The following is a 27653-nucleotide window of genomic DNA, read 5'->3' on the forward strand; positions in this document are numbered from 1 at the left end:
TAAGAATATGCATGACTTCCAATAATAAAAACAGAAATAGGAAGAAAGGAAAAACAATACTTCCACCAAAGAGAACACTTAAGGGAGGGAAGTACTCAGCGTTGTAAAAAAGGAATATTTATCCTAATATTCCCTTTTCCTACAGAGGAAGAGAACATCCTACCAGATAGACTCATATAGCTAGGAGCCATAATGAAAACCCAAGATTAGTAGTAATAGATTGCCCACTGAAAGACTGGCCTGCCAAAGAAAAATTCAGCAGCAGTCAAAATATTCAATTTGTAATGCTTTTATTGTTGGGCAAAAGAAGAAATAGACGATCAAGTGCCCATCCCAAAATATCCCCAAGAAGAGTCTTACTGGCTAAAGTGATAAAACCTGCTGCTCTCCCTGTGCAACAGACTATGACTTCTTGCAAAAACATTTAGGGACTTCTTTTTCTTTGTTATAGTCTTATTTTTTTTAAATCTATTTTTCTCTCCCTGTTATACTTTTCTCTGCAATATTTCTCTTTTTATTGTTTTAGTTTTTGTAACTGTATGAGTTTTTATCTGTTTTTTAAACAAAATTAAAGGACCTTGCGACTCATAAATCAAAGAGATGCAACCTCGATGTATCAGGGAGCAGCTGCCATTAAGCACTTTTTCATTCCAAGATTTGTTCAACAAAGAAAGAAAGTAGGATTCTTGTTTACTACAGTTCAATTGGTGGGACAAAATGTGTGGGTCAGATGCTCTGAGAGGAGACAAACTTTAGTCCTGCTCTATCTGCAAAAAACTCCCCATGTCTATTTATATATTTGCATTGCAATAATACTGTCCAGGATTATGGTCTAAATAGCAGTGAATCTTCACTCATGAAGCCTCATGCATATCTGTCCCAAAGGTCCTTTTCAAAAGGCAATTGCATGCCTATTTAATATTCAATAAAAAAATGGATTGGACTTTTAAATCTCATATCTTAAGAATCTCTTTACTTAGGATTTGGAGAAAATATTATAAAAGTGATTTCAAAGTACCATTATGGGCTATACCTTGGCATGCGATAGAAGCAATAAAAAGAGGGGTTAAAATGGATATGGTGTCCTACAGACAGTTACTTAAATGGGATGGACAAAACTGGCAATTAAAATCACGGGAAGAGTTAGCACAAGAAAACTTTATTTATTCTTGGTTCCAATATAGGCAATTACTAGACAGATGGAAGATGGATTGTAAGGTGGGTTTTCTTAGAGAAGATGAAAATCTTATTAAGCAAGTGAAGGATTCAAGACAAACCCACATTAAGAGAATTTATGCGGTTTTAGTTGAATTGGATTCAGAAACGGAACTAATTAAAGATTGTATGATAAGATGGGCGCAGAATTTTGGTGAGCCAGTTCCATTGGACACCTGGGAAAAAATTTGGGTGAGAAATGTCAAATTTACACAAGCACAGAATTTAAGGGAGAATTTTTATAAAATGTTTTATAGATGGCACCTTGATCCACAAAAAATGTCTTATATGTACCCTGACGTGCAACCCAAATGTTGGAGATGTGGTTATAAGGAGGCTTCCTATTATCATATTTGGTGGTCATGCAGAGAGATAAAAGCATTTTGGATCAAAGTATGGTGGAATATCCAGAGAATTTTTAGAAGGAGGGTAAAATTTACTCCGCAATTATTTTTGTTAGGTATTGTTACAGATTGTGATACAAAGGAGGTTGTATTGATGTTAAATTTGATCACAGCCGCTAGGCTGTTAGTAGGACAATATTGGAAGAAGGAATCTTTGCCTACATTGCAGGAATGGTTTCTTAAAGTAGCTTATCTGGCGGAAATGGCAAAGATTTCGGCTTTCTTAAAGCAACAAACGCAAGAGAAGTTTCTTGCTGTTTGGGATAAATGGATAAAATTTATACAATTTAGATTGGGTATACAAAAATATTATATAGTTTTTTCATAAGTTTTATTTTTATATATATTATAGATAATCTTTTTATATATATAAATATAAAGTTCTTAATTTAATTTTTATTTTTACTTTTTAAGCCTATATTCTGCTCTGGGAAGCTCAGGGGGGGGGAAGGGAGGGGGGGGTTTTGGGAGGGGTGGGGGGGTTTTTTTTATATATGTATTGTTTAGTTTTATTTTTTTGTATATGTTGTCTCTTGTTTTGTATTCTTTTTTCTTTTTTGTAAAATTTATAAAACTTTTAATAAAAAAAAAAAAAAGGCAATTGGACTTTCTTGGTTTTTTTTCCTTGAGGAAGACCTTTTAATTCTCATCCAAGAAGCTTCTTCAGTATTGGCTGAATGGTGAGGGAACAGAAGGATTTATATTCCTTAGCAATTGTCTAAATATAAATCTTTCCATTCCCCACCATTCAGCAAAACTGAAGAAGCTTCTTGGATGAGACATGTAATATGTTCAAGGAAACAAAAAAACACTCAAGAAAGTCCAGTTGCCTTTTGAAAAGCACCTTTGGAACAACCATGATCTGGATGATTGAGGATCTCCATAGACACTCCATGCATATATTGTAGCTATATTCACTATGGGATGGATGATTAAATATCCCTTGATATTTTTGGTTGGAGCCACAAGATTTTCATATCTTGTGGCTAGATATGAAAGTTTTTCTGCATCAGTTTTGGGCTATCAGGATTAGCTCTGCACTCTTCAAGTGGATAATACATATAACTCGTAAAATGAGAGAAAAGAAGATTGCCAATCACCTGGCAACTGGCATAACTTATGTCCTTTGTGTCTTTTGACTAGAACCATCTCACCTTGAAGTTATTGAGAAATGTCATGAAGATCCATTGTCAAAGGGAAAGACATTACAGCCACATATTCTGAAGTTCAGACTTATTCTTCTGGGTCCAGCTCTCCCATTTAACCAGAACACTATCTAATTAAATGCTTTGTGAGCTTTGATGAGAAATAGGTCAGGTGTGTTTCAGTTGAGATTAGCAATCTGATGGTTTGGTTTTTTTAAAGAATGTAATAATATGCGCATGCCTAACCATGTGTTGTGTTAACAGGAGACTGTTGAAATATGCCAGTGATGGAAAAGCTGCATGATTTTCCCCTTGTGGATTGTTGGAGAGAGCCACCAGCATTACACACTTTTAAGAGCAAGCATTAAATGAGATTACTCAGGGACCCATGTGCATAAGACTCTCAAAAATCTTAGGGTCAGGATGCCCAAACATCTCAAACACATGACTTGTCAGTGATTAGCTGACTGTCTCTTGGATAGCTGGCTTCCTGGACTGGAGGAGAGAAACCTTTCCCTATACCAGCTTTTGCAAATGTAAGAAGGGGCTCTTTTCCTTATTCCCCGAAAAACAAATTGCTTCAGAGGCAGAATGTTCACCTCATATTCCTCTGCCTCCAGATTGCACATAGATATGGGACTCCACAATTAAGAGATATACCCTAAAATCACTGCAACTTTGTAGGAAAATTGGTTCCCAGGATATAAATATAATACTTACAATAGCAGATACAAATTACCTCTACCAACTCCTGAAAAGCACATAAGAACTATCAGAGACTTCTCATCTTATTTTGCAATACAGAGGTCTCTCATCTGAAAACAGACTGCTTGCCAGAATTCTTGTTACTACTGTATAAGCCTCTTATTAATACATCTTATTAATCAAAGCTCTGAGAGGCTTGCGTTTGGGATTAACTGTTCCAGTCTGCTACTAGCAGCCTTTGACAGCTTGGTGAATACTCTAAGTTCCAGAGAAAACTAAGTAGAACTGTTCATTAGCATGGCTCCCCTGGTATTCAATATATAGTGGGGTTTTTTGTAAGACAGTGGATGGGTATGTGAAGGGTGGTCTCCCAAAATCCAGGGGCAGCAGTACATCTCTTCCATGGAATTTCCATCCTAAATCTGTGGTATTTTATTCACTCTTTTAAAGTCTCACATTGACCTCCCGTCTTCATTCTTATCTGGGATAATGAACAGTATGGAATAGCGGCTCGAGTGTGGAGTACCTTTTTTACAAGACATCACCTGACCACAACTTGTGACTTTATTGCTGGCTTCTCCACTGACAATCCTTGTTGAAAGCCAGCTGTAAAATATGCAAATGGGTAACCACAGAATGCTGCAATGGTCATAAATGACTGCCAGTTGCAAAGTGCCCCATCTTGACATGACTGCGGGGATGCTGTAACAGTCGTAAGTGCAAAGACCAGTTGTAAGATTACTTTTGCAGCACTGCCATAACTCTGAACAATTGCTAAACAGGGCAGTCATTGTGAGAACTACCTGTAATAGCTACATATCAGTGGATATAAACACCAAAATGAAATTAACATGTGCTTCATTGTTTATAGAAGGCCTTTGATTATGTCATCCATGTCAAATTAATGTGCTTAGAAAAATGGAAAATGTAGGACATCTCACTATCTTCATGTAAAAGCTACACAGCTCAGGAAGCCATTGTGTAGATATGGCAAAACAGACTGTCTCCAATTTGGCAAAGTACTGTAGAAAGACAAATCCATTTTCCCCTAGTTTGCTGTATCTTTTTAAGGAGCAGTGTGGTGGCTTAGAAGTAGAGCTCTCGCCTTACAATCGGGAAGCTGTGAGTTCAATCCTAGGTAGCCGCAAATATTTCTCTCTCTGGGCGCAAAGAGAAAATATCTGCTGTGAACTCCGCATAGGCATCAGGAAGGGTATCCAGCCAGTAAATGCTCAGCTCCATTCAGTTGCCCTGATTTTACTCCAATGCAAGGGATTATAGGTTCGTTAAAAAGAAAAAAAAAAGTGGTATCTTTTAAAAATTAAGTTCCCTCTGTATTACAATAAAACATTTAATTCATAAAACAATATTATAAACTCTCTTCTTATCCAACAAATCAGAAACAGCCCATCCGATGCCAACAAACAAAATGTGTCTGGAAGTACAATTGCCAATTGCAGTGTTTACAAAAAAGCATGCATGCTCACTTTGAAGAGTGAAAATAAACTTGATTTTAAAATGTCCCGTCCCTTGGGGATATGGACAGTTCACAGGAGAAGCTAACTAGCCATCCTGTGAGCAGCACAAGGGAATGGGGAGACACAACTCACTTGGGAAGTATCCTGATTGAAGATGACAGTGTTGAGGTCTCCACAGTTGTAATGCTTGATAAGGTCCTCTGTAGTGTAAGGAATCTGTAGGCTGCTTGCTCGGAGATTCTCCTGCTGCAAGAGAGTCTGATTCAAAGCAAAGATCACCTGGGAATGGGAAGAGGAAAACGGAGAGTTCCCAATCAGTCCTTAAGCTCATTCATTATATAATATATATTAAACTGAAATAATAAATATTTGATATTCATTTATGCCTGCGTGTGTACTCTAAACACATATTTTAAACATTCAACCACCCACAAAGAAAATTTGGGAAATACAGGTAGTCCTCAACCTATGAAAAAAATTTCTGATGCTGTGTGAAACATTTGTTAAGTGAATTTTTGTCCGATTTTTGCAACTTTTCTTGTCACAGACTTTAAGTGAACCATTGCAGTTATTAAGTGAATCTGGCTTCCCCCATAGACTTTGCTTCTCAGAAGGTCGCAAAAGGTGTTCACATGACCCAGGGACACTGCAACTGTCTTAAATAATGAATCAGTTGCCAAGCGTCTGAATCCAGGTCACATGACCACGGGGAAGTTGCAACCGTCTTAAATAATGAATCAGTTGCCAAGCGTCTGAATCCAGGTCACGTGACCACGGGGAAGTTGCAACGGTCGTAAGTGTTTAAAAAAACCCGTCATATGTCACTTTTTTCAGTGCTATTGTAACACTGAACAGACACTAAATGAACTGTTGTAAGTCGAGGACTACCTCTGTATTCAATTAATAAATAAGGTGCTTGGTTCAAATAGATGCTGGCAGGTACTCCATGCACTTCCATGTCCTCTTTCACATCTTTTACTGTTCAAATTTGGATCGTTCTGCAGTTCTATTAAAATTATTTAATGCCCTGAAGATACCAGGTTTCACTCAACTTCTTCGCTTAAGGAAAATGTAACCAATCTACTGTATTAAATTGAACGGATCACTGGATTGGAGGAGAAAGGGTGCTTAATCCTTCCTTTGGGTCCATTTCTTCTCTGCCTGTAATTTTTTTTTTTTTTGAAACTTTGAACAACATCAACAACAAAATTCAAGGTAAAAAGGTTTCAGCTACATTTCCCTCCTATTCGTTTCAGATGTCTTCTTTGCACTTAAGAAAATATTTCAAAAAATAAATGAGGTGAATTTTGCTTGTTGTTTGAGCACATTTTTAATTAGCTCACTGTTTAAATTTGGAAGAGTAGTCATTTGGCAGGAGCTTCACAAGAAGCTAAAATAGAACCATGCTGTGGCTTCCATAACGGAGGTTATTTAATGGATGTTGGGTAACTTTCTACAGGAGAAGTGCAGATCTTGAAATGCCAAAGAAAGCTTATAACCAACCAACTGCTAATAAGCTTCCTTGTACATTTAGACTTACAAGACTACGGTACTGTTACTTAACACAAGAAACATGTTTGCACGCTACAGCATTTCTGGCTCACAATGGACAAGCAATTTCACTGCCCCATTCAGCAAGCAGGAAATCCACTTCAGAAGCCAAATCAATGAAGTTTATGGAGCAATACACTTCACCAGAGTCCCTCGATTCCCAAAAAAATGCAGAACCATCTCAGTGCTTCCAATTAATGATCCTTTCCTTTGAAGAACTACAGGGAGTCCTCAAGTTACGAATGTTTGCTTAGTGAATGTTCAAAGTTACGACATCCCTGCCAAAAAGTAGTTATAGTTACGTATGTTGCAACATTACAGCAGTCGTTCGCACTTACGAATGACCACAGAGATGCTGCAACATGCTACTTTGGTGCCAAGCCTGAGAGTCCTGAACTGTCCATGCTCGCCTCCTGCACAGTCTTGGGTGCCGGAGCCCTTGTCCAGCCAGGCAGAGAAGCGCCAGCTCAGCCTCTCCCCTTTCCTGCCGAGCCTCAGCCTCTCGCAAGCGGGCACAGCCCTGCTCTGCTACTTGCTGGAGTGCCAAACCTGCCCAGATTTCACAAATTCCACTGCCGTGAAGCTGGAGAGCTTGGCACATCACCACCCTGCTCCCCTCGCTTCCCAAAAGCGTTCCTTTGCTAAATTGCAAGTGGGGCTCCTAAGCAAACCTGCTTTCCAGCTCTGTCACGTTTCTCTGCCATGGCGCACAGGGAAACAAAAGAAGTTTGTGGGACTAAAAAAAAGTTCAATCAGACCTTCCAACTTTGCGAGATCTTATATTTTGTTTTGCAAGAAGGGCAGGCTCCATTACATTCGTAACTTGAGGACTACCTGTACTAGAAGGACTGGGTTCTGTGCACACAATGGAAAACCAGCAAAATGCATCAAAAGAGCCATTTTCATGAGTCTTGTCATAAGGCAGCCTTGAAGGTCACTTCAGTCAAAGTAGAGTATCCTTTAAGACTTTGCTGTATGAGTGTGTGTGTGTGTGTGTGTGTGTGTGCGCGCGCGCGCGCATTTGTATGTACAGACAGTCTTTGACTTACAACGATTTGTTTAGTGATTATTTGAAGTTACAATGGCACGGAAAAAGTGACCGATGACCGATCCTCACACAACCTTTGCAGTCACGTGATCAAAATTCGGGCACTTCCCAATTGGCATGTGCCAAATTTACAATGGTTGCAGCGTCCTGGGATCGCATGGTTACCATTTGTAAACCCAGCCAACATCCAATCAGAAAAGTCAATGGAGGAGAGTGGATTTGCTTGACAGCTGTGTGATTTACCGTAAATGCCGGCGTATAAGGCGACTTCCGCGAGCGCTGAAATCAGCGCCAAAGACGGGGGTCATCTTATACGCCGAGTCGTCTTATATGCCGGAAATACTGGTAGTTTCCGGCGTATAAGACAACGTTCTAGGAATGCGGCCTGGCTATAAAGACGGGAGTCGTCTTATACGCCGGGTCGCCTTGTATGCCGGCATTTACGGTACTTAACTGCAGAGATTCGCTTAACAATTGGGGCAAAAACAACAGTAATGAAATCAGGTGCGACTCAAGTTAACAACGGCCTCGCTTAGCAATGGAAATTCCGATCCCAATTGCGGTTGTAAATCGAGGACTATCTGTATCTAATGTTAAATATGTAATAACTATGATCTGAGATTCCTGAATTTTCTTTCTTTAAAAAAAAGGAAATAAAAGGAAAATAAGTTAGAATTCCTAGATCAAACGTCATTTTTTTTAAAGTAAAGCCCCTCCTAATCCTTCTGAGCAGTCATGTACTTATTCTACCTGCCTAAATCAGTTTTCATACAAACAAAACAAAACCCACCATTTTGCAGTAATAGTAGAATTCCCTGCAGTTCAAACCATGAGCAAAAATAACCCAAATATAATTTCCTCATGGTCTTATGAGGGCATAAACTTAATTAAATACGATTGACCTAGCGTATAAATAAAGTTGCAATTAAGAAACCAGTATTCTTTCACGTTCTGTAAACGGTGGAAACTTTATGGCCTCACTCACAAGCTAATAGCTGTTATAAATGGAATCCTCTTAAGTCCAACCTCACAGCTCTCCAATAACAATTTTTTCTAGCAAATGTTATCGCATTGAGAGATTGCAATACCAGGTGCAGCTTCAAACAGGGCGCCCTTTGTGAAAAGTTTATCTTCAGTACATAATCAAGTGACCTGCAGTCTGAGGCTTTTATAACAAGGAAAAAAAAATTCCAGAGCTGGTGAATTTGAAGGCGCTCTCTTCACATGGAAGTGCTTTTGTTCAGTGGGAAAAGTGTGGGGGAGGAAAGTGTGGAGAAAATGCAAGCTTATCTCAAAGTGGGCACCCAAAATAAATGGCATGTGGCAAGTACTTGTCCCTAGTTCTCTTTTTCAGTATTTCCTTTCCAGATATCCTGTAAGCTAGCAGTTCCGTAATGTCCTGAATATCCAAAGCATTTCGTGGGTATTATCTCAGCCATGGTTTACATAAACCTTGCAAAAAGTAACTTGGCATTATCCACCTATTGCAGGTTAGGGCTGCAGTCTAGTGTTTTAGCTCAGGTGGTCCAGAGATCTAAATTGGACGATGAAGGTTCACAGCTTAGTCAACAAAGCATTCAAGTTCTAAGACAGAGATGTTTCTTAAAGATCTGTCTATGGAGATTCTTAGTCATCCAGGTCCTGGTTGCCCCCAAAGTGCTTTTTCAAAAGGCAACTAGACTTAGTTTTTTTCCTTGAAGATGTTTCGCTTCTCATCCAAGAAGCTTCTTCAGCTCTGACCAGACGGTGGAGGATGGAAGGAGTTATATTCCTTGCAGTTTCTTACGTATTTCTTAAATATGTTCTGCAGTAATTTAAGGAATGCTTTGCAAAGTTTGGCTCTGATTTAAGGTGAATGTGATACATCCTTTAGAGCTCTCCAAATTCTTCAGCTCATTGACCCCTTCATAATGTTTCAGACTGTTCATTGGCCTCCAAATGCTTACTGTATTAAAATTATTTTAATAGGACTACTACTACTAAGAATAACAGCATTGTTCCAATATCTCAGGGGCTGCCACAAAGAAGAGGGAGTCAAGTCATTCTCCAAAGCACCTGAAGGCAAGACAAGAAGCAACGGATGGAAACTAATCAAGGAGAGAAGCAGCCTAGAAGTAAGGAGAAACTTCCTGACAGAACAATTAACCAGTGGAACAACCTGCCTCCAGAAGCGGTGAATGCTCCAACACTGGAAGTTTCCAAGAGACTGGACAGCTATTTGTCCGAAATGGTGTAGGGCACAGGTCGGCAACCCGCGGCTCCGGAGCCGCATGCGGTTCTTTGAGCCTTCCCCTGTGGCTCCCAGCCTCCTCTGCCTTTGCAGAGAGAGACAGAGAAAGAGAGAGGCATTGTGTGTAAAAGAGAGTCCACTCACAGTGTCCTCTGAGGAGCTGAAAAGCTTACTGGGCGGAGCTCCTCCCTTTGCTGCGTCTCTGCAGGAAGCAGGAAGCAGGAAGGGCAGGAGAGAACTAGCTAGCCCAGCTAGGCTGACTCAGGGATTCTGGGAGTTGAAGTCCATGAGTCATAAAAGAGACGAGGTTTTCTACCCCTGAGCTTGTTGGACAACAGCTTGAAGCTTGCCAGGTGAGCAGCAGATAGGAGAGGGGGGAGAAAGAGAGAGAAAGAGAGAGGGAGGGAGAGAGAGAGAGAGGGAGGGAGAGAGAGAGAGAGAGTGTGTGTGTGTGGGGGGGGGAAGAGGAGTGGTAGACCAAGGGCAGATAGAGAAGGAGGGAGGGAGAGAGACAGAGAGAGAGAGAGACCCTTTTGACATCTAAAATGAAGATCACACTGCATATATCCTTTTTTTACCTGTGTGTGTATGTAATTTTATTCTCTTAAAGCATTCTCTTGGTGATCATTGTTTTAATAGTATGGATATTCCCAAGAGTCATATTTTTACTTTTATTTTTAATGTGTGTGTGTGTGTGTGTGTGTGTGTGTGTGTGTGTACATACACATACACACACACACAAATACACACACACACACACACACACACACACACCTATAATAAAGGTAAAAAAGGATATATGCAGTGTTATCTTCATTTTATATATCAAAAGGGTTTTGCGGCTCCCGGTGTTTTGTTTTTGGTGGGAAACGGGTCCAAGTGGCTCTTTCAGTGTTTTGGGTTGCCTACCCCTGGTGTAGGGTTTCCTGCCTGAGCAGGGGGTTGGACTAGATGACCTACAAGGTCCCTTCCAACTTTACTATTATTATTATTATCGATCATCGCACAGTTAGCCAGATGTTCAGACTGGATTTGGCATTTTGTCTACCTATCGAGTCCTTACCCAGGACCTGGGATAAGCAGATGTGGATGTTTGATGGTATTACAGATATCGTCGCAGGATGGAAGCAGTTCCTAATAAGGCCGCCTTTTGCAATTGACTAATAGCGAATTTGTCAATGCCAATGGTGTTCAAGTGGTGCTCCAGTTGTTTTGGGATTGCACCCAAGGAGCCTATGACTATTGGTACTACCCTTGCTTGCTTTTGCCACAGTCTTTCTATTTCTATTTGTAGGTCTTTGTATTTTGTTATCTTCTCCAGTTCTTTCTCTTCTATTCTGCTATCTCCAGGCACTGCCACGTCCACTATCCAGACTTTTTTGTCTTTCTTATCGACAATTGTTAAGTCTGGGGTGTTATGTTGCAGGTGCTTGTCTGTTTGAATTCTGAAGTCCCAGAGCAGTTTAATTTTATCATTTTCTATGACTTTCTCTATTTTATGATCCCACCAGTTTTTGCTTACAGGCAAATGATATTTTTTGCAGATCTTCCAATGCACCATTGTTGCTACTTTGTCATGCCGCTGCTTGTAATCAGTCTGTGCAATCTTCTTGCAACAGCTTACCAAGTGGTCCACTGTTTCTTCAGCTTCTTTGCATAGGCGGCACTTACTGTCTGTTGCTGTCTTCTCAATTTTGACTTTGTATGCATTTGTCCTTAAGCTTGGTCTTGTGCAGCCAGAATTAGTCCCTCGGTCTCTTTCTTCAATTTTCCTGCTCTTAGCCATTGCCAGGTTTTATTATTATCTGCTTTCCCAGCTATTTTTTTCATGTATTGGCCATGTAGTGCTTTGTCTTCCCATGCCTCTATTCTGTTCTTCATTTGGTCTTTCTTGTAGGCCAGTTTGGTCTCTCCAGTAGTTAGTAAGCCTTCCTGATATACTAATTTCAGTGCATCTTCATCATTGTTCTTCAGATATTCTTCCAAAGCCATTTTTTCTTCTTCAACCATCTGATGTACTTGTAGCATTCCACGCCCACCTATTTGCCTTGGTAGATAAAGTCTATCAATGTCACTGCGTGGATGAAGGGCATGATTCATTGTCATTATTTTTCTGGTCTGCCTATCCATTGCTTTTAGCTCTGCTTGAGTCCAGTCCACTATTCCAGCTGTGTACCTAATGACTGGGATTGCCCAGGTGTTGATTGCCTTTATGGTATTTCCTCCATTGAGTTTAAGATCTTCTTCACTCTCTTGATGTATTCACCTCTAATCTTTTTCTTGACTTCAGTGTGCTTGATGTTGTCAGCTTAAAGGATACCCAAGTATTTGTAGTACTCTTCCTCATCCAGACTCTTAATGTTATTTTCGTGGGGCATCTTGATTCCTTCAGTTTTCACTATTTTTCCTTGTTTGATAGTAAGTGTGGCACATTTGTCCAAGCCAAACTCCATTACAATATCTTGGCTATATATACGGACAGTGTTGAGCAGCGATTCTATTTCAGATGATGTTTTTCCATACAGCTTCAGATCATCCATGTAAAGGAGGTGGGATAGTCTAGCAGATGTTTTTGATGTTTGATAGCCATGTCCTGAGTTATTCAGTATTGTTGACAGAGGAAACAATGCAATAACAAATAGTAATGGTGATAATGAATCTCCTTGAAATATTCCTCTCTTGATATTAACCTCTCCCAGCTCTCACCATTGATCTGCAACTGTGTCTTCCATTGTGCCATCGATTTTTGCACAAATTTTCTGATGTTTCTACTGACTCCTGTTATTTCTAGGCACTTGATTATCCAATCATGTGGCAGAGAGTCAAATGCCTTTTTGTAGTCAATCCATGCCACATTCAGGTTGGTCTTCCTTCTCTTGCAGTTTTCCAAGATCATTTTGTCTATTAGGAGTTGATCTTTTGTTCCTCTGCTATTGGGGCGGTTTCCTTTCTGCTCAGGTGGAAAGAGATTGTTTTCAACTAGATGCTGTTGTACTGCATCAGCTACCACACCAGTTAGTAATTTGAAAGTTGTTGGTAAGCAGGTAATTGGCCTGTAGTTACCTGGTGTTGCCCCTTTTGCTGGATTTTTCATTATTAGGTAGGTTTTCCCAGTTGTTAGCCACTTTTCAATTTCTCCTCCTTGTAGTATATTGTTGAACTGCTTGGCAATGAGTGGGTGTATAACAGTTAGATGTTTCAACCAAAACCCATGCAGTTCATCTTCACCTGGTGCTGACCAATTTTTGATTTTCTTTGCTCTTTTTTCTACCATTTTTGTTGTTATTACTAGTTCTTTCATTTCAACTTCTGTTTTATTTGCATCCACCTCTTTTAACCAAGCCGCATCCTTGTTGTATTTCTTTGGGTTATCCCATATCTGCTTCCAGAACTGCACTGTTTCTTCCTTGTCAGGTACTGACTGATTCCTTGCAGTTTCTCCATTGATGGATTGGTAGAAACGTTTCTGATTGGATTGAAATTGGAGGTTCTGCCTATAGTTTGCAATTCGAGCTTCATATCTACTGATTTTCCTGGCTATAGCTGTTATTTGTTGCTTTATTATTTCCAGTGCTTCCTTGATCTTCCTTGTTTCTAAGTGGTATTTCTTGATTAGGTATTCTTTGGTCTTCTTGTTCTTCAGCTTCTTTTCTTTCATCTGTTCTAGCTTGCTTGCATGTGATCTTAACTTGCTGATTTATTTTCTAGTCTAACCTTCCATTTTTCTGGTGCACTGTTTGTTTGTTTTTCTTTTTTGTTGATTTTACATCCCAGGTATTCTGTTATAACTGCAGCTGTGCTGTACATTAGTTGGTTTGTTTCTTGCAGTGAATTGGTGCTTATACTTGCTATTGCAATATTTGCATCTTTTAATGCTTGTGCTAGCTGTTTCTTTGGAACAAGCTTCAATGCAGGCAGCCTTATTCTGTTGTTTTTGTGCTGTTCTAGATGCTCAATTATTCTTTGTTTCAATTCTTTTATTTCTTTAGTTAGAGGGTTTTGTTCTTCCTGAGGAAGAGGTGCCTGGTTTCCAAATGAGAACAGTTGTATATCTCTGCTGGATTCTTTCACTGCCAACTCCCCCTGGTTTGCCTCTACATTCTGAATTACTTCTTGTAAGGCTTTGATTTCTTTGCCCTGGGTAAACCTTTGCAGTTCGTCCAATTCTGTTTCTGTAAATACTTTATTTCGTGTTATAAATCGGCGTTGATCTGCTAGTCTCTGTTCTGTTATTTCTGATTCTGGATGTTGTTCTTTCCAGAATTGGTGCATTTGTTTTAGATATCCTCGTCTTGTTGGACTTGATCTGTAGTAACAGATCATTGTTTCTTTGTTTTCCATCACTGTGTATCTGCGACGGGTAAACACCTTTTCTTCCAGTAGTTCTGCAGCTGCTGGCCCTGGTTGCTCAGCCAACAGTCCTGAGTCCTGTAACCCATTTTTCACCAGATATCCAGGAACTCCAATATCTAGCACGGACCTTGTTAACCCGGGCGACGTCCGAGCCTGGTATGGCATTCTGAAATTTACGTCTCACCATATTTTTTATGGGAGAGACACTCTTTGTCTGACTCCTCTGATGAGACCTGTCCAGTATGGTTGAACCTCTGGCATAGCTCTCATCTTCCTCAGAGTACACAAGCCCCACAACCACGTCAAGGTAGTGCCTCACTGGGGGATATTATTATTATTATTATTATTATTATTATTATTATTATTATTATTATTATAACCCCTTGGATAGTCCCATTGACTCTGGAGACCAATAACGACCACTTTGGGAACCCTGCTTTAAAATTTATAAGTAGATCTGTGCTTTCAGAAAAGATTATGCGCTGGTAAGTTTTGCGTTATTTTACTTCCTGTTAAACATGCAGTTTAAACTAAATCTAGTCTGGGATGCATGACACTTAGATCATATCGAGTTTAGCTCTAAGGACAAGGCAGAATGGAGACTTCTGTTTTTAGATCTCCAGTATGGCTTCCTCCCACTTAACAGTAAAAAGAAAAGGGATAATTCTCTCCCCACCCCTCACCAACACCACCACTCACTCTTTTATCCAATTAAAACGCCCTCTTCCAAAACTGCTCTTTGCTCTGCTGATTAGAACATAATAGTGGTGTACAAAGTCTTTTCCATTTTGAATTCAAAATACCCCTCTTTGAATGCAAAGCAGCTGTTTCACATTCAAAATGGGTGGTTTTCCATCATTCAGAGAGTGTTCGGAGCTTCAGACAGATCTGTTTAGAGGTGTGGGGGGAGAATTTACAAATGGTCAAAACAGCCCATTTCAGATGAGAAACAACTGTTTCAACCTCAAAAGGGGCCATTTTAAGTGGAAAACAGTTTTCAATATTTTTTGAATTCAAACATATTTTGTATACACCTGACGTGGTACATGAGCCTCTTTTATTCCATGCAGAAACTAGCTACTTGGCAATATTTCACTGAGAACTTCATAGGAAGAAAGATTTATTTTCCTCTGCTCCTCAGCAGTGGCAGCACTATTGCCACCATCATTATTAGATATAACATCATGATTGAAAAGACCATAACTGTGATTCCTTTGATTCGTGGACACTCCATCACTGAAGGTTTTTAAGAAGAGACTAGACAGTCACTTGTCTGAAATGGTATAGGTTCTCCTGCTCCAGCAGGTCCCTTCCAGCTTCTATTCTATTCTATTCTATTCTATTCTATTCTATTCTATTCTATTCTATTCTATTCTATTCTATTCTATTCCTACTCTACTCTACACTCTATACTCTACTCTATACTCTATTCTACTCTACTCTATTCTACTCTACTCATCATGATGATTATCTCACTGTTACTAGTATTCTAGAGTTTGGAGCGGAAAGATTAAAGGAAAATATAAATGTAAATAAGTTGATAAACTGGAAACAAGGATAATATGACCGTAGAAGTTCTTCTATATCTATAGCAGGGGTGCCCAACCGGGGGTGCGAGATGATATTCCAGGGGGTGGGAAAACTTGGGTTTTCAAAATTATAGAGTATATCCATAATTCATTGCCGTTATTTTGAACTTTTGTAAGGGGTGCAAGAATATATCAGAAGCATTCTAGGGGTCCGGGGTACAGAAAAGGTTGGGAGCCACTGATCTATAGCATATAAGTCAAAGAAAATTGCTTTTAACTTATTAATTCCATGTCCGTAAATATACAAGTGAATATAAAGAAGCTGAACTCTTCTCTTAACCCAAGTATGTTTCATCCAGGATTTTTTAAAAATGACATCCACTAATAAATGAATTTATTATTGTGTTGGTCGCACAGTCAGCCAGATGTTTAAACTAGATTTGACATGTTTATCCACCTATGAAAGTCCTTCCCACGGACCTGGGCTAGGCAGATATTGTTTGATGGCATTAAAAGGACCACTACAGGATGTAAGCTGTTACAGGTAAACCTATCTTTTGCAATTGGCTGATGGAGATTTTGTCAGTGCCAATGGTGTTCAGGTAATGCTCCAGATTGTTTTAGTATTTCACTCAATGGGCCTAATACTATTGGTATTATCTTTGCTTTTTTTTTCCACAGTCGTTCTCCTTGTGTCTACAATCTTTGTGTTTTGCTATTTCCTCCTGTTCTTTCCCTTCTTTTCTGCTGTCTCCAGGTACTACCACATCCACAAGTCAGACTTTTTTGTCTTTGTTATTGATAATGAATAAGTCTGTTATGTGACAGGTATTTGCGTGTTTGAATTCTAAAGTCCCAGAGCACTTTAGCTTCTTCATTTTCTATTAATTTGTCTATTCCCTGATTCCATCATTCTTTCTTGCAGGTAAATGGTATTTCTTGCAGATCTTCCAATGCACCATTTGTTGTGCCATTGTAGTCTGCCTGTGTGACCTTTTTGCAACAATTAATTAGGTGGTTCCACTGTTTCTCCCACTTTTTTGGAGAGGCAGCACTTGCTGTCTGTTACTGTCTACTCTAGTAGGACTTTGTATGGATTTGTTCTTAAGGCTTGGTCTTGTACAACCAGAATTAACCTCCTATTTCTTTCTTCAATTTTCCCCCTGTTAGTCATTACCAGGTCTTGTTGTCACTAGCTTTGTCTGCTTTTTTTTAAATATAGTGGCCATGTAATACTTTACTTTGTCATGTCATTTTATTCTTCATTTGGTCTTTAGGTCAGTTTGGTCTCTCCAGTACTCCTGGTAAACTAGCTTCAGTGCATCTTCTTCACTGTCCTTCAGATATTTGTCCAATCCCCTTTTTTCTTCTTCAAATATCTGGTGTACACGCATCATTTCACATGAATTTATTATGTTCATAAATATGAACCAGTTGCCAAGAATCTAAATTTTGATCATGTAACCATGGAATGCTGCAAAGATCGTAACTGTGAAAAATGATCATAAGTCACTTTTTTCAGTACCATTTTAACTTTGAACGGTCACTAAACAAAGTGTTGTAAGTCGAGGACTATCTATACACACAAATGATGCCTTTCTTAAAAATATGGTTTTTTTAATAAGGCTTAGGGGCAACTACTATCGTAATCAAACACAGAAGAAGCTGTTTCTAGTTACAGCTGATGCTCATTTAGCAATCACAATTGGGACTGGCAACTCAGTTGTTAAGTGAAACAGTTGCTAATTGAAACTGTATTTATGAACTTACTGCAGCTTTCCTTTGCTTTACACACCTGCAAAGGTTGTAAATGCACAGATTGGTCATAAAGTTACTTTTTCATCACTGGTATAACTGTGAACAGTCGTTAAATGAGGCAGACACTAAACAAGGACTCTCTGTATCACAATCTAAGAAAAGGGACATTTGCAATGTTTTCAACATTTTAAGACAAGGTGTACCAGGATATATGAACAGGTGTTGACTTTGAGCAAGAGTACAATCACAAATTGAGAAACCAGCTCCTCAAACCCCAGGCCAGATTTATATATATATCTTGAGTGCTTTTTGATGCACCCTGTCGACCCAAATATGGGAGAAAGAAATCTTTTGCCTTGTATCAGCTCAAACTAGAGCCATCCACAGGCAGCAGTCGCAACTGCGACATCATTTATATTATAAAATTTGGATTGCTAACAAAGAATTAAGGGAGAATTCTCCCTTAATTCTTTGTTAGCAATCAATTCTCCCTTAATTCTTTGTTAGCAATCCAAATTTTATAATATAAATGATGTCGCAATTGCGACTGCTGGAAGGATGACAACGGGAATATGAATGATGGACATGGAAGGGGGGAAGGAGGGAGAGAGTATATTGAGGTGGAGTGCCCCAGGGAAGGGTGTGAGAAGAGAGAGCAGTTTAGGGATGCGGAGCTTGCGTCTGATCAAAAAAGGAAGGGGGAGAATCCTCCGAGCTTACAATCATATGAGGAGGGGGGAATAGGCAGTAACACACATGCAGGCAAGAAAAGTAAAGAAAATGCAGTTAGTAACACAGAAGCTATGACTAAAGTGCAGATTGGTCGGTTAGGACCCGTGACGAGATCTAGGAGCCGGGCGCAAACAGCATCTCACCTATAAATGAACTCCCCCATCGACTAGAATGTACCCTGATGATGTTGGCAGCTGCCAATGAAAGCTTGGTGTTTTATTGAATTAAACTTTTATAGTTTTGTAATTTTCCTGGTGCTCATGCTTTTTAGCTATTTGAAATGAATATACCCAGGAATCAGTCTTTTGTTTTTAATACTATTTTATATATGTATGTATGTATGTATGTATGTATGTAAATAATAACATAAGGTCTCCAAGTGAGCAGTGAAAATCTTAAATGTACAATTTCTCATTCCCTTTTGGTTTAAGCCTGAATCTTGAATCTTTTTGAAGAGAATTGCAACAGCAAACATAATCCCAAGGGAAAGACATATTCAAGGATATGTTACCCCAATCACTGTGTAATGGCCAAGGGTAGGCCACCTCAGGCATACCATATACTTGCTAATCCAAAACAAACAAACAAATTAGCCACACACCAATTTCAATGTTATTTTTTTTTCTCTCAACAAACAATTCCACCATTTTCCATATTAGGAAAAGCCCCCCACAACTAAATTTTGATGCAGCATACCCTAAGATAGAATTGCTACTTACAAGCAGAAAAGATTAAAACAATGTGAAGCATTCATTGTTTAACCAAAGTATGGATTGCTTTTTATTTTTATCTTCACCCTCAACCAAAGTGTGCTGAATGTACTGTATATTTTCGCTCCTTTATCCTGTTCAGTGCACTGGCATTCAAAACCTTTTCTATGAGCCGCAAGTGTCTCTCTCCTTCTCCTCAAGCGATACTCCATCCTTGCCAAAATGAATTCATGCCAAAGTGTCTCTTGAAAAGATGCACCAAGAGAACAAATGTAACCACTATATTGGACCTTGCCGACACAGAGAAAATGTTAGCACGGTAGAAAATAAATGATTAAGCTTTGTAGCCAAGATACTGCTTAGCCGCCTTTTGGGGGGAGGCAACTAGGATTTCTTCAGCTGTCAGGACAAGGGTTTTGGCCAGGGAATGGAGGGATAAGAAAGAGACACATCCCTTTTACCAGCATTGTTAGAACAGCCTGCTAGAGGCTGCATGGAGAGAGGAGGGGGTTAGAGTTCGGCAGATGCCTTTTTTGTCAAAGACAAAAGACCCCCGGCCATCCTCTCCACTTTTCATCACTTTCATCCAGGCTGGATCAAAGTGCTGCTCTACATATGAAAGGGACCTGGCATTATGCGCCTCAAATTAGCCTATCGCCACCCCGCTAGCCTCTGAGGCCTCTCAACAAAGGCGCCCACATCTGTTCCATCCCTTTGCCTCATCTTCTCTCTCTCTCTCTCACTCACTCACTCTGCACGAGCATGTGTGTGCATTTGTTTTCAGCTCTCCGTTTGGAGAGCCATTCAGCTCCATGAATTATAGCCGAAAGCTGAACATCTTCCTGGATTCAGGAGGACTGCTCGGTTGTCTTGCATTGTCCCAGCCATCGTTTCAACCTGCCCCATCACTCAAGACCCTCACACACTGGGAATGCTTGCACAATTGACTACATTGCCTTCCTCTTCACCTGACACAGGGGACCGGGCTCTGTGTCTCGTAAGCAAAGGCTGCGGCCCTGAATCAAAGTGATCCTTGAATCAAAGGCAGCGTGGCTATGAAAGTCAATAATCCTCTTTTGTCATGGAAATGGTTCGTGCCAAGCACCGTGAAGAAGAAAAGTGGAATTCTTCACTCAGATGCTTTGCGCTTCCTTAGATGTGCTACGTCTAACTCTCAGATGCTTTCGAAGCCCTTCGCAAAGTGCATAAGCTCAACGTTGTCCCTGATGACAACATGCTGTAGGAAGAACAAGCCAGAACATGATTGCACAAAACAGATGGGCAAACTTTTCAGATTTTATGCAACAAATGTCTGCCACCAACATGACTTTTACTCTAGAATTTTCAAGGAATGCTACCCTCATTAAGCATTCAACGTATTTTATTTGTGCTAAACTTAATTTTCAAATAGAAACCCTGCTTCATAATTTCTAAGTGCTGAAATACAAAACTGAAATACTGAAATATATCTGCAGATATAATATTGCCAGCTATCTCTTAAATAACACACACGTTAAATACCTGCTCTGCGTTCATAGTCTTGGGATGTCCTGGTTGAATCAAATTCTTTTAATAATGTTTCATCCAATGGAGGTTTGTTATAAGAAATACTCAAATATTTCCTCAGATCAAATATGATTGATGTATAAGGAGCTAGTATAATAAAACAAGTCATAGACATTTTTATGAGCTATTTTCTGGATAAATTGACATCAAAAGCATTAGATACAAAATAAAATCAATGGCTTTCTAAAATGTAACAGTCAATTTCTATGCTTATTAACTATTAATCCCAACGGATTCAAAGCAAGACTTCCTAGCATTCATTCTGGATTTGAGATAAAATGGACTCACTTTAAAACTGCTTTCTAGAAATATATTTTAATAAATACAGAACTAAGAGAAAAAGCAGGTCAACTTTAACAAACATCCACAGATCAGATACAGTTAAGTTGTTATTTTGCTAGTTTTAAACTACCCTTTGTCCTTGAAACTGGGCACCCATGCAAAAAATACTAGTGAAGATAAACAGGACACCAACATAAGATTAACAACCCAAAACCCTAGCTGCCCATACATATATATGGGCATCCTTAGGGCGAGAGAGAAATGATGAAACATGAGTTGTGATGAAAATTCTCCTCTTTTGTAGTTGAATGTGATTGCATGTAAGTAAAAAAAAGGGGAGGGACAGAGTTTGTATGGTAACATCATGGCATACATTTCCTCACTTTGATGAAATCTTGGCTTGCTGTAGATATCCCTGCAAAAATAGTATAACTTGGCTATAGCAAGCTGGCTGCAGCAAGTTGTCCTATTTCTATTCTATAACATTTCTCTTCTGTTTGTCAAGAAGTTGCTTTATTGAAGTCATTATTTTATGCTATTTTTGAAGGGATATCTACAGCAAGCCAAGATTTCACCAAAATAATGAAATATAATATAGTAGAGTAGAGTAGAGTAGAGTAGAGTAGAGTAGAGTAGAGTAGAGTAGGGTAGGGTAGAGTAGAGTAGAGTAAAGTAGAGTAGAGTAGCGTAGCATAGAATAGAATTTGGAAGGGACCTTGGAGGCCTTCTAGTCCAGTCCCCAGCTCAAGCAGGAGAACCTACAGTATACCATCTCAGACAAGTGACTGTCTGCTAGCCTCTTTTTAAAAACCTCTAGTGATGGAGCACCCATGATTTCTGAAGGAAAGTTGTTCCACTGGTTAATTGTCCTCACTGTCAGGATGTTTCTCCTTAATTCCAGATTGCTTCTCTCTTTGATCAGTTTCCAACCATTGTTTTTTGTCCTGCTCTCTGGTGCTTTGGTGAATAATGTGACCCCTCTTTTTTGTGGCAGCCCCTCAAATACTAGAATACTGCTATCTCACCTATTTCTTCTTTTCTTTAGACTAGCCAAACCCAAGTCCTGCAGCCATTCTTCGTATGTTTTAGTCTCCAGGCCTTTCATCATCTTAGTTGCTCTTCTCTGAATTTTTTCCAAACTCTCAACATCTTTTTTGTGGTATGGTGACCAAAATTGGCTATAATATTCCAAGTGTGGTCTTACTAGGGTTTTATAAAATGGTACTAATACCTCGTGTGATCTTGATTCTAAGCCTCTGTTTTTACAACCCAGGATTGTATGAGCTTTTTTGGCTGCTGCTGCACACTGCTGGCTCATGGCTAAGTGATTGTCCACTAGGACTCCAAGGTCCCTCTCAAAGTTACTGTTTTTAAGCCAGGTCTCACCCAATCTGTACTTGTACCTTTGATTTTTCCTGCCTAAATGTAAAACTTTGCTTTTCTCCATTCACACAATGAAATGTGAATGACAAAAAATAAAATGTTTTAGTTAAATTGAATTACTGAATTGTCTTGTGATGAGCTGTCCCATGGCGCTAGTGAATTGACCATGGCAAGATAGTCATGGCGAATTGGCCGCAGCAAGTTGGCTGCAGAAAGTGTCCCAGTCCACTGAGAAAATGGGAAGAGTACGCTTTAATGTTATTTTGAAAATAAATTCTAAATTTCTAAACAAGTCATCCTATAACTCAGAATCTGAAACAGCCTGTGCAGTTGTGAAGGTTCTTGCACAGAAGTGTGTGGGCTTTACTATTATGCTAAGCTAAGCCTGGCTGATTTCAAAGTTAATTTAAAATGGAGCTTGCATCCCATTCTCCACTTTATTTTTTTTCTCTCTTTCATAAGAGGAGGAGGAGGAACAGCTGTATATAGGGAAGTAGCCCAAGTAGAGGGCTCTATTCTTGGCATTAATACTGCATCAAATGATTGTGAGGGTTCCAAATAGCTATGGAGCATCAAAGTCCCCTAAAACTCCCCTATACTGTAATGTTTATATAATAATGAACGGTGCCATGTGATGTTACATTTGTACTTCCCTGCCTTTACTCAACATTAGACGTCATTTTGAAGAATAAACAATCTCATGCCTTGTGATAAGGATATAAGCTGGAGCTACAACCGATGTTTCCATTATCTCAATCAACCAATAAAGAGACTGCACTCCTCCCGCTGAGATATTGTGCTCCATTACAGTAGCAGATGCTATTCTAAATTATTTCCTACTAACAAATCCCATATACCCTAGCTCAGACATGTCAAACTCGTGACGTCACGTGACGTTGCAAGACGTATCGGGACTATTTTGCCATTGCCAGCAATGGGGTGGGCATGGCTCCGGTATGATAAAACCGGCCCGTGGGCCGGCAGTTTGACAGCCCTAGCTGAACATAAAAGGGAAAAACAACGAGCCTGTGTTACAATACATGGCATATGTAGCCGGATGGACAAAGTTTAGTTCCCATAAAACCTCTCGTGCAGTAGCCCAATTGTCAGACTGTAAATTAATCTGAGAAAACTACAACTACAAAAAACAACTTAGTCCTGTTTTTTTTTTTTTTTTTTTTTTTTTTTTTTTTTTTTTATTAAAAGTTTTATAAATTTTACAAAAAAACCAAGAACAATACAGAACAAAAACAACATATACAAAAGAAAAAAAAAATTAAACAATACATATAAAAAAAACCCCCCACCCCACACCCCTCCCAAAAACCCTCCCTTCCCCCCCCCTGAGCTTCCCAGAGCAGAATATAGGCTTAAGAAATAATAATAAAAAAAAAAAAAAAATAAAAATAAAAATTAAATTAAAAACTTTATATTTATATATATAAAAAAGATATCTATAATATATATAAAAATAAAACTTATGAAAAAGCTATATAATATTTTTGTATACCCAATCTAAATTGTATAAATTTTATCCATTTGTCCCAGATAGCAAAAAACTTCTCTTGCGTTTGTTGCTTTAAGAAAGCCGAAATCTTTGCCATTTCTGCCAGATAAGCTACTTTAAAAAACCATTCCTGCAATGTAGGCAAAGATTCCTTCTTCCAATATTGTCCAACTAACAGCCTCGCGGCTGTGATCAAGTTTAACATCAATACAACCTCCTTTGTATCACAATCTGTAACAATACCTAACAAAAATAATTGCGGAGTAAATTTTACCCTCCTTCTAAAAATTCTCTGGATATTCCACCATATTTTGATCCAAAATGCTTTTATCTCTCTACATGACCACCAAATATGATAATAGGAAGCCTCCTTATAACCACATCTCCAACATTTAGGTTGCACGTCAGGGTACATGTAAGACATTTTTTGTGGATCAAGGTGCCATCTATAAAACATTTTATAAAAATTCTCCCTTAGATTCTGTGCTTGAGTAAATTTGACATTTCTCACCCAAATAGTTTCCCAGGTGTCCAATGAAACTGGCTCACCAAAGTTCTGCGCCCATCTAATCATACAATCTTTAATTAGTTCCGTTTCTGAGTCCAATTCAACTAAAACCCCATAAATTCTCTTAATGTGGGTTTGTCTTTGATCCTTCAGTTGCTTAATAAGATTTTCATCTTCTCTAAGAAAACCCACCTTACAATCCATCTTCCATCTATCTAGTAGTTGCCTATATTGGAACCAAGAATAAGTAAAATTTTCTTGTGCTAATTCTTCCCGTGATTTTAATTGCCAGTTTTGTCCATCCCATTTAAGTAACTGTCTATAAGACACCATATCCATTTTAACCCCTCTTTTTATTCCTTCTATCGCATGCCAAGGTATAGCCCATAATGGTACTTTAAAATCACTTTTATAATATTTTCTCCAAATCCTAAGTAAAGAAATTCTTAAAATATGAGATTTAAAAGCCCAATCTATTTTTTTATTAAATATTAAATAGGCATGCCACCCATAAAGTAAATCCCATCCCTCTAGATAAAGTATCTCAGAATTTGTCAAATTTACCCAGTCACTAATTAATGTTAAAACCACCGCATCATAATATAATTTCAAATTTGGTACCTTGAGTCCGCCCCTCTCACGGAAGTCTTGCATAATTTTGAACTTAACCCTTGGTTTTTTCCCTGCCCAAATAAATTTATTGAGACCCTTCTGCCACTCATTTAAATTAATCTCATTTTTCAAAATTGGTAACATTTGAAACAAAAAAAGAAACTTGGGTAGAATATTCATTTTTATCACTGCAATTCTTCCCATTAGGGATAATTGCAGCTTTTCCCAATTCTTCAAGTCTTTCTGTACCCCGACCCACAACCTTTCATAATTATTTTTAAATAGTTTTGCATTAGAAACAGACAGCATCACCCCCAAATATTTTACCTTATTAACAATCTCAAAACCCGTCGAGTTAACCAAAATCTGCTTCTCCTGACTCGACAAATTTTTAGGTAAAATTTTAGTCTTATTTACATTAATCTTAAAACCCGAGACCAAACCATAATGGTGAATCAACTGTAATAAGTTTACTACAGAATAATCAGGTTGCGACAAAGTAACAACCAAGTCAACAACTTAGTCCTGTTTTGTATGGATGATGGAGCAGAAAACAAATATCAAGGGAAAATCATAGTTCTTCCTGAATATGATAACCAAGAGCATATATAGCTGCCCGACTCACTCTCAATGACTCTGGCTGGTTATTTATTTATTTATTTATTTATTTATGAGACTTATATACCGCTTTAAGTGCAAGCACTCTCTAAGCAGTGTACACCAGTAAGCAATGTATATATATATATATATTTACATTGCCCCCAACAATCTGGGTCCTCATTTTACCTACCCCGGAAGGATGGAAGGCTGAGTCAACCTTGAGCCAGTGAGATTTGAACCGCTGACCTGCTGAACACAGTCAGCTAAATTGGCCTGCAGTACTGCACTCTAACTGCTGCGCCACCTCGGTTTACAAATGATGAAAGCTATATTACAAAAAACACTTCTAAGCAAATACTAATACAGGTAGTCCTTGTCCTTGACGTACATTCACAATGGAACCCAAAGCTTTTGCTGCTACCTGAGACAGTCAAGTCAGTTTTGCTCCATTTTATGTGTCCTTTCTTGCCACAGTTGTTAAGTGAATCACTGCAGTTATTAAGGGAATCTGACTTTCCCATTGACTTTGCTTGTCAGAAGGTCGCAAAAGGTGATCCCATGACCCTAGGCCACTGCAATCGTCATAAAGATGAGTCAGTGGCCAAGTGTCTGAATTTTGATTGTGTGACCCTGGGGATGCTACAACAGTCATTAGTATGAAAAACGGTCATAAGTTACTTTTTTTTCCAGTGCCTTTTAACTTTGAATGGTCGCTGAATGAACTGTTGTTAAGTTGAGGACTGCCTGTAATAAAAACCAAATGTTTATTGAAGGAATACATTCTTTTTAGAGAAAGAAAAGGGAAGTGCTCGGGGGGGGGGCTACCTAAAAGTTGGAAAACAAAAAGGAAAGCAATGGAAAAATTGGGCAGAGAAAAGATGGAGCTAAGGATCCCGCAACAAGCTCGGGGTTGCGGCCAGTCTTAATGCGTCATCTGTGGTAGATCTCAATGGGTTGGAAGGGACGAAAGTGCACTGTGCAATTGCAGTAACAATTCCAAATACAAATCTGTGACATACGCTGAACAGTCTGTAAAACAGTTCATCAGTGCTCAATACTCTCATTAGTCCAGCAGATTTAAGTGAGTAACGAGTGCTTCTCAATCAGAGATCCTGCCACACAAAAAGGGTTGTGAGGAAAATCCATTCCAACTTCCAACAGAGGAAGCTTTTATGATATACACTGCAGGTGTCACTGTAAGCATGAAAATCCAGTCTTGTCAATCCTGAGGGAATCTTGCACTAGTTTGGGCAGGAGATGTTTTACAAGAGGTTTACTTCCTCTTTTGAGTTTAAACAGATTGGAATGCAATCTTTTAAATATTAATACAATTAACAAATTAATAATATATTATTAATTAATCAATTAACATTAGTAAAATGCATACGTTCAAGCTTTCTTCTCATTTATAACCCAAACTAGGCCAACACAAGTAAAGAACTGCAGAGGCTCAGTTCTCTCTCAGCTGACAATCTAAACACCTTGCTCATTTTATTAAAAATATCATCCAAGAAACTATTTGACTGTAACGTTTTACACATAGGAATTAAGGCTAAAACTCTTAATGGCTTGTGGTTTGTTTTTTTAAAGTTAATTGCATATTGTCGATATTTCACCTTTACATCTGCTTTTTAGTTATCATATTCAGGAAGAACTATAATTTCCCCTTCATATCCCTTTTCTACTCCATCATGTATAAGGACATAGTGTTGCTAGTAGTTGCAGTTTTCTCAGGTTAATTTACAATCTGACAATTTGGCTACTGCATGAGAAGCTTTATGGGAACTGAACTTTGTGAAAATCAACAGACGTTGAAATTGCTGATGAATCCAGAGGAGTAGACCCATGAGAAGAAAGCAGCTTTTCTATCTTTCTTTCCCAGCATTTGTAAAAGTATGAAAATTTGAGAACAGTGGGAGGGTTTGTCCAAACAAGTGGACTGAGTAGGTGTGATCCCAAACCCAACACTGAGTGCAAATTTTGGAGCTGAAACCTATCCATGCAATAACCAATATTAAAATCTGGTTCATCCGATTGTTAAATGCTAGAAAAATCAGAAAGTCCAGGTGGTTCAAATGGGCAGAAAGATTTATAGTAGCTTGAGCATTCTACAGGAATCTGAACTACCAGTAATACAGTAGTCAAAGCAAATTAGGGCAGATAAGAGTCAATGGAATTCAAGGTGGGCTGGACTTGAGATTGATGATGTGTATGACCCACTCCCTTGAACTCAGCCTGGTCATCCTCCTACACTGAGAGCTAAAGAAATCTTAAAATCTCTGTAGTGGTAACCCAAAGTATCTAACAAAATGAAATTCAGTGGTGAAAAAACATTTA

At 38.9% G+C, this 27653-nt stretch overlaps 1 protein-coding gene across 1 annotated transcript in view; it reads right to left on the reverse strand.

Annotated features, from left to right (window-relative positions):
• Positions 1 to 27653, reverse strand: part of LOC120315413 (metalloprotease TIKI1-like) — a 78799-nt gene that overhangs the window by 22062 nt on the left and 29084 nt on the right. The window contains exon 3 of the mRNA XM_039359709.1: positions 5080 to 5226. Coding sequence (XP_039215643.1) covers positions 5080 to 5226 — 147 coding nt within the window. The remainder of the gene's footprint in view (positions 1 to 5079; positions 5227 to 27653) is intronic.

The sequence above is a fragment of the Crotalus tigris genome, unplaced genomic scaffold (genome assembly GCF_016545835.1).
Source record: "Crotalus tigris isolate CLP2741 ecotype Arizona unplaced genomic scaffold, ASM1654583v1 scf7180000019100.1392032, whole genome shotgun sequence".
In the NCBI taxonomy this organism is placed as follows: Eukaryota; Metazoa; Chordata; class Lepidosauria; order Squamata; family Viperidae; genus Crotalus; species Crotalus tigris.